This window comes from Sphaerodactylus townsendi, linkage group LG10, assembly GCF_021028975.2.
Source record: "Sphaerodactylus townsendi isolate TG3544 linkage group LG10, MPM_Stown_v2.3, whole genome shotgun sequence".
In the NCBI taxonomy this organism is placed as follows: domain Eukaryota; kingdom Metazoa; phylum Chordata; class Lepidosauria; order Squamata; family Sphaerodactylidae; genus Sphaerodactylus; species Sphaerodactylus townsendi.
The window spans coordinates 74,765,447-74,777,437 of NC_059434.1; the positions used below are offsets into that span (position 1 = coordinate 74,765,447).

Below are 11,991 nucleotides of genomic sequence, written 5' to 3' on the forward strand. Positions count from 1 at the left end.
TGATCCTGGGTTTTTGAAAACAAACCCAGCCACAAGCTGCAAAACCTGTCTGGTTTCTAGGTGCTGATTTTCGGGTTTCTTTCACAACAGCCATGAGGGCTAGATACATGACTTTAGAAGAAGAAGAGAAGAGTTTGGATTTATATCCCCCCCCTTTCTCTTATGTAGGAGACTCAAAGGGGCTTACAATCTCCTTGCCCTTCCCCCCCTCACAACAAACACCCTGTGAGGTAGGTGGGGCTGAGAGAGCTCTGAGAAGCTGTGACTAGCCCAAGGTCACCCAGCTGGTGTGTGTGGGAGTGTACAGGCTAATCTGAATTCCCCAGATCAGCCTCCACAGCTCAGGCGACAGAGCTGGGAATCAAACCCGGTTCCTCCAGATTAGATACACGAGCTCTTGACCTCCTACGCCACTAGAGAGAAGCCGCACCTGTACCTGACTACAGGCAGGATTTTTGCTGCTCTTGGCTGGGGCGGTTCATTCCTGGACTCCTTCCTTTGTATTCCAGCGAGTTCAAATATGTGGTGCCTTTCCTCTTACCTATTTCATGTTTCACAGTTAGGATGTGTTCTATTCCTTTGCAGCTGTCAGACCCTTGCTTGGGTCTTGGCAGATGATTTTTTAAAAGGATTCTACTCAGATGAGTGGATGGAATGGCACATTCACGGTCGTTGCACGAAGGCCCCTCCCACACATGCAGAATCATCCACTTTCAATCCACTCTGAAGCTGGATTTTGCTGTGCGGAATAGCAAAACCCACATTCAAACAGTTGTGAAAGTGGATTGAATGTGCATTATTCTGCATGTGCGGGAGGGGCCTAAGACCGGGTGTGACAGCTGACTCCTCTAGTGGAAACCATGTATTGAAATGAAGGAGCACTGCAGGAGGCTGCAGATATACTCTTCGTTGTCCTTCATTTCTGCAGTTTGAATCTCCTTGTATCCAAAATCCCCACCCCCCACCCCGCAAAAGGTATTTGACTGAGGAAGCCCCTGCTTGCTGGGAAGCTCCATACGTGTGCCGGAACTACTGTCTGCATACTGAAACCTCTGCACAAAAGTTGCTACCCTGTTTCCCCAAATATAAGACATCCCCTGAGAATAAGATGTAGTAGAGGTTTTGCTGAAGTGCGAAATATAAGGCATCCCCCGAAAGTAAGACGTAGCAAAGTTTTTGTTTGGAAGCATACCCGACAAACAGAACACAGAAAAATAAGACATCCCCTGAAAATAAGACATAGCGCATCTTTGGGTGCAAAAATTAATATACTGTCTTATTTTCGGGGAAACACGGTATGTGCATTTTTGGGCCACGATGATGCAGATACTTTTTTGCATCTGAAAAATGTAATAAAAGAAGGAGCTTTCGAACCACTGTTCTAAAAATGTAACTGCGGCTTTTAAAATTATTAAGTGCACAATTGTTTTTGAAAATGAGTGCTGGAGAGGCGAGAGAGAGAGAGAGAGAGAGAGACAGAGCGGAAAGGGGTCATCGTGTAACCTGCTTGTTAACGCCTGTCACAGGGTTCCCCATCCAGCAAGCGGAGAAGTCCTTTGCTGCAGCCAATTATCGAGGGTGAAACAGCGTCCTTCTTCAAGGAGATAAAGGTGAAGAACCTCCCGCTGCTAACTAATTTGCTCCACCTGCCTCACTTCCCTTTGCCCAGAATGAAAGTGATTAATTTTGTGTTCCTAATCGGCAGTGTCCCCAGGAAGCGAAATAAAAAATCAGTAGCAGCCGAGTTCTGCCTTCCTGCATTAAATATATACTCTGCTTGTGCCTGTTGAAGGCCTCTGTGGTTCTTTTGGGGGAAAAATTCCTATCACATGTGTGCTTTTTAAATTTCAAAATGCAAAATTGTCTGCAGGCAGCTTATTCTGGCCTGAAACTTCATTGATTGGGAGGGTCGGAATTAACCCTCTTGGTCCCCTGGGGTATATTTGCATAGGTGTCAAACTCGCGGCCCTCCAGATGTTATGGACTACATCCCCTGGCAGGGGATGATGGGAACTGTAGTCCATAACATTTGGAGGGCCGCAAGTTTGACACCTGTGACTTAGAGACATCTGACTGCCCTGTTTCTTACAAGGGCCATCAGTGCCTCAGTCTTGGGTTCCCAGCAATGAATTCTTTGGCGATTTAAAAGGGGCTTGGACAGATTTATGGAGGAGAAGTCGATCTATGGCTACCAATCTTGATCCTCTTTGATCTGAGATTGCAAATGCCTTAGCAGACCAGGTGATCGGGAGCAACAGCCGCAGAAGGCCCTTGCTTTCACATCCTGCATGTGAGCTCCCAAAGGCACCTGGTGGGCCACTGCGAGTACAAGAGTGCTGGACTAGATGGACTCTGGTCTGATCCAGCTGGCTTGTTCTTATGTTCTTATGAATGTGACCTTTAACATGAATGCCAGGGTTGGGGGAGGGGCTGTGGCTCAAAGGCAGAGCATTTGCTTGGCATGCAGAAGGTCTCAGGTTCAGTTCCCGACATCTCCAGCTGAAAGGAACAGCTGATGTGGAGCACCTCTATCTGTGACCCAGTGGAACTACTACCAGCCTGAGTAGGCAATACTAACCTTGATAGACAGATGATCTGATATAGTATGAGGCAGCTGATGATATTTTCTTGGCTCCTATCTTAATCCTGTATTGTTTTTCCTGCTTGCTAGATTCCAATTGGCAAAGGCCCCCTTTTGCCAGGTTTTTGAGGTCTGACAGTGACACTTTGCGACCTTTATTGTGGGAGTGCTGCCGTTAGAGAGACTGGGCTGTTTCACCCCACCCCACCCTAAGTCAGCTCACAGTGGTAGCCTTCATCAGTTTCAGATGTACGCAGAATGATGCTGTACACTGTGCCACGGAGAGAAGCATGTCTTAGCGTAAGAACATGAGAACATAAGAACAAGCCAGCTGGATCAGACCAGAGTCCATCTAGTCCAGCTCTCTGCTACTCGCAGTGGCCCACCAGGTGCCTTTGGGAGCTCACATGCAGGATGTGAGAGCAATGGCCTTCTGCGGCTGTTGCTCCCGAGCACCTGGACTGTTAAGGCATTTGCAATCTCAGATCAAAGAGGATCAAGAAGCATGATATGCCTCTGAAGATGCTTGGTCACCTGTCCCTGTGGCCTCATAGGAAGCAAATCTGGAAATGGAACCCAAACAGTCTGTCTCAGCCAGTCCCTGATCTCTTCTGCCTTCTCAAGGCACCAGGAGTCTCACAAGAGCCCAGCAAGCCTCCATGTTAAGTCTGCAGGAGAACCTGCCAGCGAGGAAGCAGCTGCCTCCATTGTAGGAGAATACTTGACTTGGAACTTTCTAGCATTTTGTAGAACCTTCCAAGATTTTACAATTAGCGCAGTTGTGGCAGCCATTATTGCGGTGGTGCCCAGAGCGAGCAGTCAAACCTTTCAAACCTGTGTCTCCAAGATCTTAGTCCAACTACTTCACCATTCTGGCTCTCTACAAATCCTACTTGTTTCCTCACAGTGAAGTGTACATGTGTGCCAGTTTGCTCAATAGTTTGGTTGATTTTGCTCCTCAGAGCTACAAACCATGGCCAAGTAAAGCAGTCTCCATGGCAGCCATCTTGTTTGCACCAGCCACTCCAAGTGGTAGTCATGTTATGTGACTGACCCTTTAGGTCAGTGGTGGTGAACCTTTGGCACTCCAGATGTTATGGACTACAATTCCCATCAGCCCCTGCCAGCATGGCCAGTTGGCTTTAGATGTTAAAGTGAAGGCTGCTCTTGGTCACCCCCTTCTTTTAGCGTGTCCGGAATGCAAAGCAAGCCAACATCATATTTATGTTGCCTTTGTAGGCTGTGTCGATAATTGTTGATGTCCACTTGTCTCTGCAGGAGGAAGAGGATGGCTCAGAGGAAGACAGCAACGTGAAACCAGATTTCACAGTCACCATAAAATCAGACTTTAGTGTGAGAAGTTTCTTGGACCAACTAGAAGATGATGCCGACGGCTTTGTTTCTCCAGTGGACGACCGGATTCCATCAAGAAGCAGTCAAGATATGGGACTATCAAACCTCCATGCTGCCTCTATGTACGTCAGGTTTCTACCAGTCATCTTTCTGTTTCTTGAACTGGGTGTTTTGGTAAATGTGGAAGCCTAATGAAGTGAGGAGAATAGTGTGAGACAAATCTAACAATGGATTTCTTTTGTGTAACAAACTGATAAAATATATCAGTGTATCAAAATGATAAATATATCATTGCCTGTCACATGACGGCAGGATGTGTCATCTTTTAATTTTTTTTGGTTCAGTTTAATATATTTGACTGAGTTTTTGTTGTTGTTCTTGCGGTTGATTTCTGTAGGCCGGAACTTGTAGAACAGCTTCAAGAAGTGAGGGAAGAGAAAAAAAGGATCCGGAAAAAACTGAGAGATTTTGAAGATAATTTTTTCCGACAAAATGGAAGGTAATTTCTTTTCACCTCACCTTTTCACCTTACTGTGTCAAAGCATACAGCCTTGGCTGAACCACGTGTTTGTCCTTCTGTGTAGCCCTTTACTAGCACCCCATTTTATATTGCTTGAGAAGAGTTGGAAACTTTGTTTTTGAAAGTGCTGAGCGTGAGGGAAAACTTAAGTGATGGAAATGGAAAATTCAGCACTGCTCTTCACATGACCCTTTAAAGCAGGGGTCTTCAAACTATGGCCATCCAGATGTTCATGGACTACAATTCCCATCAGCCCCTGCCAGCATGGTAAGTGGCAGGGCTGATGGGAATTGTAGTTCATGAACATCTGGGGGGGCATAGTTTGAAGACCCCAGCTTTAAAGGCCCTGATGTGTTTACGGGGGTAACATGAGACATATGGCCTATAGGTTTGTTTCTGAGAAAATATCTGAGAAATGTGGAACTCTGCACAGAGCAGGGTTGCCGGCATGGTTTGCCCCCCAATAAAGGTTTAATGTGTGGAGAGTGGCGGCTGGGAACACCGCACAGCAGGGCACCCACACCGCCTTCAAAGTTATTTCACGTGGAGTGGGAAGGGGGGAAAGCAGGAAAAAACCAACTGCCTGAAAAATCCCATGGGGAAAACTGATTTGCGCCACAGTTTTTGGTGGCGTAAGTCACCTGCCAGTGAAGGGAGCATTCCCAGGCTGAAAGTCAGCTGTGCTCCCAAAAATACCCCCCGGAACGCTAAGCACAGCTTCCTGCAGCACAGGAGTGATGGAGTAGAAGCATAAGCATAAGCATTTTATTGTCATTGTGCATGCACAACGAAATTTACAGCAGCATTCCTCAATGCACACAATTTCAGACTCATGACCCATCCTCACTTTCCCCTTCCTCCACCCATCCCTACACAGCCCCAATCACATCAACACGAAGCCCCGGAATTTAGCATAGCCACAGCTCTAGAGTAGAAGCCGTCTCTAAGCCTCTTTGTCCTAGTTTTGATAGACCTGTATCGTCTGCCGGATGGTAACAGTTCAAAAAGAGAGTGTGCTGGATGAGACGGGTCTCTCAGAATATTTTGGGCTTTCTTTAGGCTTCGGGAATTATAGAGTTCTTCCAAGGAGGGGAGAGGGCTGCCAATAATCCTCTGTGCAGTATTGAATAAGTCTCTGCACTGGCATCTGTGTTGGTGGCATGGGCGCCAGCACAACCCTTCCATCACTACCAGCACAACTTTGCACCCCCTCCTTTTTAGTCAACTTGTGGCGACCCCATAGGTTTTTCAAGACATTCAACATTCAGAGGGGGTTTGGCATTGCTTGCCTCTGCATAGCGGCCTTGGGCTTCCCTGGTGGTATCTAAGTACTAACCAGAGCCAATTCTGCTTAGCTTCCAAGTTCTGGCTAACGTGGGCCACAGAATTCATTGTCCCTGAACTCGTTGACATGACTTCTGTTTGTCCTCACAGGAACGTCCAGAAGGAGGACCGTACTCCTATGGCCGAAGAGTATAACGAATACAAACAAGTTAAGGCCAAGTTGCGGCTTTTGGAAGTCCTCATCAGCAAAAGAGATATGAGTTCCAAGATCATGTAAGGAAGATCACGTCCTTGACCTTGCCAATGATAGAGTTAAGAAGTTGGACAAGCCAAAGGAATGATTGCTTGAAGTACTCAGTGAAAGCCTGGTGTACGGGAGTACTTTTGAGCAGCTCTCCGTGGACTGAGAAGCAGGACAGCAGACCCTAGCATCTTTCTTTAGACTTGCAGACTGTTCTTTCAACAAGCTGGTTCCCCAAGCCAGCTAGAAGAAGGGGTTACGAAACAGTCGAAAGATTCTGTTCCAAAGGGGGAGGAGTCATTTGCTTTGATCAGTTTGCGGCTTCTGAAATTTTTAGATGATCAGAGTAAGATTTATGCCTTCTCCAGTGTGTGAATGGAAAGAGAGATGAACTCGCTTCAGCTGTTGCAGATCACCAATAATTATCTGTAATCTTTGGACCAGACAAAACACCAGGGTCTGTTGTATTGGGTCAGGATGCTGACTCCGAGATGATTCTGTTCAACGGTAGTGTTTGGAAACGATATTCTTGGGAATCTGGCATTTGACGTTTGGTTTGTTGGCTTTTGGTTGTTTTGGTTTGCCACTGTTCGACGTCGAATCGCCACTGCAAGGAAAATGCTCCTACCGTGGTGTTTGCGCTGACTTCTTTCGCAGAGCTATTTCTTGTCCCAAGGTCCCATTTTGTGATTGCCTCTTCTGTTTGAACAAAGATCCAACCAGTTTTCCCAGTACCAAAAAAGGAGAGAATATGCTGGGAAACAGTGTGTGGGGGTGTGTATTTACAAAAGCCATGTGGGCTGGGGGCTCTTGTGAGAATGGGAATTGAAAGGAGAAGCTGGCTGGATCCTACCCATGGAAAAAACGAAAGTGGGAAAGCGATCGGTTGTCCTCAAAGTTGTGCCAACAACTGAGTTGAAAAGATAGTAGCATGGATCATTCGGATCGGACAAGGCTAGTGGTTTTTTTATTGGTCTGGGGCAACTTGGGGTTCCTCGGTAATCAAGAGATTGCTTGGTGAGATGATCGATAATGGCAGACAATCTTCCTTGAAAGTCAACGTGTCTTCCATGTTGGTTTTCCCTCCTTTATCTCCCCGAGGCCAGTTCCTTGGAACCCCGGCCAGAAACTTCCACTGGAAGCCAAGGGTCCACAGCAGAAGGACTGAGTTCCTTAAGTCTTAACTCTTCCTCCAGAGTAAGGCAGCGAGGAAGCACCTTTGCTGCACGAGGAACGTGCCACACTTAGCTAAGCGAAATGTGAGGATGCAGCACTGACTTTTAAAATATGGGACACATCAGCCACTGCTTTGCCATAGCAACTTTGGTTGCGCCCACCCTCCCAAAAAACTTTGACAGTTCCATCAGTATCCAATTATGAGATTGTACCTTTTTGTACCCGTGCTTAGCTGCAGCTGTTTCTGCAGCGAGATTGCTGCACTTTTAAAATGGCTTGTATAAAATTGTAGGTACAATGATGCACTTTAGAGAGAGAGAGAGAGAAAGAGAGTGTGTGTGTATGCATGTGTTTATTTTTTTAAACATCAGAACTAATAGAAAGCTTAACCAAAACTGTATTTTAAAAAAAGAAAAAAAAGTTCCTCAACCTGACTTTTTTGTTACGTGGTTCTTGTAGGAAGGAAAAAAATATTCCTGCAGCTGGGGTTTAAGACCTGTGTAGAGAAGCAAGGAGCGGAATAGGAATTAGATTGCAATCTGCAGAAAACCTTCCAGGCACAAGTCCTACCAAATTTATGTACATTTGATAAAAATGAGTCGTGTCAGATCATGTTGCTGCTTTTACAAACGGCATAAATCTGTTGAATTAAAAACAGGGTAGATAGGGGACGTGCCAGAATTACAATGAACGGCCGCTTCTCCGAATTGAAATGCAATAAGCAAGATTGTCTGATCAAAGCTGGTGCAAAAATGTAGGTCAGCGTCCAAAGAATTGCAGAGCGAGTTATGTGAACCCAGGAGGTCTTCAGAGTTGTTTTTCTCGAGCAGCAATCCTTGACAGCACACAGCACAAAGGATGCTAGAAACGGAGGGGAGTTTGAACGGCAGTTTGCAAGACATCCCGAAAATTCAGGTTCAAAACCAAGCCGAAAATTCCACTCAGAGAATGTGATCCGTTTTCATAAGATTGAATGGGTTTTGGGATGAATCATCATTTTCAGTGTTTCTTTTCTTGCCAAAATCATTGCGGGCAGGATTTCTTTTCTACTGTTGGTGTGATGTATCGACTCTCAGTGTTTGATTTTGGTGCGGAACAGGACTTCGCCGTGGCCCTCAAAGTTTGCTATGAAAAGGCACAGGATGAATGTGGGTGGGTGTTCCTTCATTCCCTGCCCGAGCGCACGTTCGTATATTTCAAACTGCGACTCTAAATGAGGCTGACATTTTAAAACTAATTAGAACAATCATTAACGAACCACTTTTGAAATATAGTTTCCTTGAATTAAAAATAGGACGGAGGGGACGCTTATAATTTGTTTGCCGGCAACGATGTCATTTTTCAGTTTACACTTGAGTAAATGGACAAATGTTTCTTTTTTTTTGTATGCTGAAGTGTGGAAGAGATTAACAGTTTCTTTCCATTATTTGGTTAGATGTCAAGGTTGGATTTGCAGATATCTGCAGTAGTGCTACTCTGAAAAGTGTTGCTCTGAAAAGTGGCAGAGACAAATATGAGAAGTATAGCAGACGGACCACAAAAAAATGGCAGAAGCAACCTACTACATCTATAATGGCTACAAACTTAGCTATCATTTGACAATTCAAGATAAAATGAGGGTGCTATGAAAGTGCAAACCTATTAAATACAATATCCCTTATTAAATATAATAGACAGCTTACAAATATGATACAAAAAATGTGCTGGTACGTTCTGTGTTCACCTGCTTTCCGCCCAGATGTGCAGAGGTGTATCTGGTGAATAACCACAGGTCACGTCTTGGAATTAAAATGGGCCGCAGCCCTTTTATTATCAATGCAGAAGCAGGGCAAGCAAGAGGAGCACATCCATTCATCAGCCAGTCAGCACCCCTGGCTGACCCCGGCAACAACCTCAATCCCTATTGGGGAGGACAGAGTGCTACTGGGCCACTGGGGCGCCCGCCCTTTGTGGCCCCCTAACTGCTGGGGTGTCAGGCTCGAATTGCAGAGGCCTCCGCGGCATGTGCCATGAGCCCACCCCACCCCAAGCCTCTTAAGGAGGCTCCCAACCGTGGGGAGGTCCAGCGCGCAAGCTCGGCTTCCCCACAAGGATGCGCTCCTCTGCCCAACACACCAGGGCTGCGACAATTAGAGCAGCCAACCCATCCCTTTAAAATAGGGAGGGTGGGTGGGTCAGTTTTCTCCAGGCATCGAAGAAGGCCGGAGCAACCGCGTGCTGCCTAATATATAGGGAGTGTGCTCCATCCTCTCAACTCATGCGCATCGCACGATCAGGCCGCCCATCCGGCCCAGGGCACACATGCTCACTGTTCCGGAGCTCACCATGTGCCCGGCCAAGTTGATTCTAGTGCCATTATTTAGCATACAAAAAAGTGCTAGTCAGCCAGCAAGCTCTGGAAAACTGAGGTAGAACATACCAGCACCTTTTTTTTTGTATTATATTTGTACATTGTCCATTATCTTTAATAAGGGATATTATGTTTAATAGGTTTCACACTCTCATTAAATGGAGCACTTACTATATTTTGTCTTTCGTTGGTAGCTAAGTTTATCGCCATTACAGGTGTAGCGGGTTCCTTTTTGCTGGTTTTTGCACTTGGAAAAGTAGATTGGCCGCAGTTCCTGAATGGCAAAAAACAGCGATTTAATCTGCTTGCTATCCCAAGAAGCATTGCTGGAGAGCACAGAGAGAAATTTCTTAATGCCTTTCTGTTGGGGGGAGAACTAAAATTCCCAAGGTTCTTTGGGGCAAGCACCGGTCCTTACTGATCCCTGGAGTGATATCACATCACAATGCTCACTAGGCATATTATGCCGTGGCCTTCCCCAGTTGTCTGGGGGTTTGCCGTGGCCTTCCCCAGGAGTGTCCAACTCTGGCGCTTCAGATGTTCATGGACTACAATTCCCATCTGCCCCTGCTGGCATGGCCAATTGGCTGATGGGAATTGTAGTCCATGAACATCTGAAGTGCCAGAATTGGACACCCCTGCTTTAGCCTCAGTAAGCTGGGGTAATTATCATAAATCAGCTGTGTAGATAGGTCCCTGCTCACCATTCTCTGATGTACACTGGCCCACTATAAGCAATTAAATAATGGGGCCGGGGGTGGGGGGAGGGGATAGGTATTCTTCCATAAGGTCACTGTATTTTCATAAGGATGATTGTTGATGCAGATCTCATAGTTCTGTTCTCCCTTTGTCCTATGGGATGGATGAAGGGAAATCATGTAGTACAGAGAGGATATTTAATTCCTTGAAAATGGCAAATTTTTCCTTTGAACAATTCTGAAGCCGGGTAATTTTGCTAGCGGGTATCTTGCAGGCTCTGTACGTTGTCTCAAAACACTTTTTTTGAGTTTTCTAATGTGGGCGATTTCTGGATCTCCTAAGACGGGATCAGTCTATATCCAATATTCCCACCTTTATGCATGATGTCAAATTGTATTCCAGCTGTATGACTCTGCACCACTGTTAGGTGTTAAAAACTTGCCTAAAAGTGTACATTCAAAGTGATCTTTGTGCCTGCTCAACCCTTGTGTGGACACCTGCATGCACTGACAATCAACTTTTGGTGTGCTTGTGTCTTTCCTTATTCAGTGGTCTCTATAATTGCGCAGTGTCCGACACAAACCATGGCCAAGTTCTCTCCGTAAACCCCATTAAAATGAGCGCTGTGCAGAAATCACAGCACGGGGCTGTTTCAGTCTGAATTTTCCCCTGGGTTGTGTCCCTTCTGATGTATGTATACACAGTTTGATTTCAGGTGGAAATCCAAAGCCAAACTCTGTTGTTGGTACAGCTATAAGAAAATCCTTTTGTCTAACTTTCGAAAAGTCACCTGCACTCTTTCCTCCTAGCAACGATCAGCTCTCTACCCGAAGATGAAACATTTTGGACTCAGTTCTGTTTACATCACATCATGTCAGCAAAATTCATTTGAAACACTGACTCTTTTTTTCATCATGTACGATTGATTTGACAAATGTTGTGCGTGTACATTTTCTTACATGATTGTATTTTGTACAAAACAAAGAAAATAGAACCTATTTTTGACTGCAAGAGTTTCCAGCCAATGTGGCATTTATCTACACTGTAACGGGTTTTGGAGCCCTTGACATGATCAAAGTCCCCCCTCCCCCGACACACACAATGGGGCTGAGTTGTGGTCTGGATTGAGACCAGTGAAATGGCAGTATTTAATAACAACGATGCTATTCACACAAAACGGATTGACCTAGTTGAGTGGCTGGTGAAAACAAGGTAGGCAGCCTCTAAAAATGGCGGTTCTGCAGGACTGCACTAATCCTGCTAGAACAGTTCAAACAAACGTTTACACACCGTGTACTGGAGAAGCAACCCTGTACCAGTTTAACTTTGGCCCTGATATCTACACAAAGGCCCCTTCCGCACATGCAGAATAATGCATTTTCAATCTACATCATCGGTGTCCCCTGCCAGCATCATGATGGGAAATGTAGTCCATAACATCTGGAGGGCCGCAAGTTTGACATCTATGATCTACTTTCACATTTGTTTCAAAGTGGATTTTGCTATTCCGCACAGTAAAATCCATCTGCAAAGTGGATTGAAAGTGCATTATTCTTCACGTGCAGAAGGGGCCTGTCTTGCATTCCCAGCAATGAATACTTTGGAGATTAAATGTGACTGTGAACATGAATGCCAGGATTGGGGGAGGGGCTGTGGCTCAAAGGCAGAGAATTTGCTTGGCATTCAGAAGGTCCCATGTTCAATTCCTGACATCCCCAGTTGAAAGGAACAGATAGTAGGCGATGTGGAGCACCCTTATGTGATGCTGGACTCTCACAATACTAGAA

The 11,991-nt window shown here is 45.7% G+C and overlaps 1 protein-coding gene across 1 annotated transcript in view; it reads left to right on the top strand.

The window, feature by feature from the left end:
• Nucleotides 1-7,589, top strand: part of FAM13A (family with sequence similarity 13 member A) — a 176,391-nt gene extending 168,802 nt beyond the window's left edge. The window contains exons 21-24 of the mRNA XM_048509094.1: nt 1,527-1,610; nt 3,860-4,056; nt 4,332-4,433; nt 5,889-7,589. Of these exons, the coding sequence (XP_048365051.1) occupies nt 1,527-1,610; nt 3,860-4,056; nt 4,332-4,433; nt 5,889-6,015 (510 nt within the window). The 3' untranslated portion in view covers nt 6,016-7,589. The remainder of the gene's footprint in view (nt 1-1,526; nt 1,611-3,859; nt 4,057-4,331; nt 4,434-5,888) is intronic.
• The last annotated feature ends 4,402 nt before the right edge of the window (nt 7,590-11,991 follow it).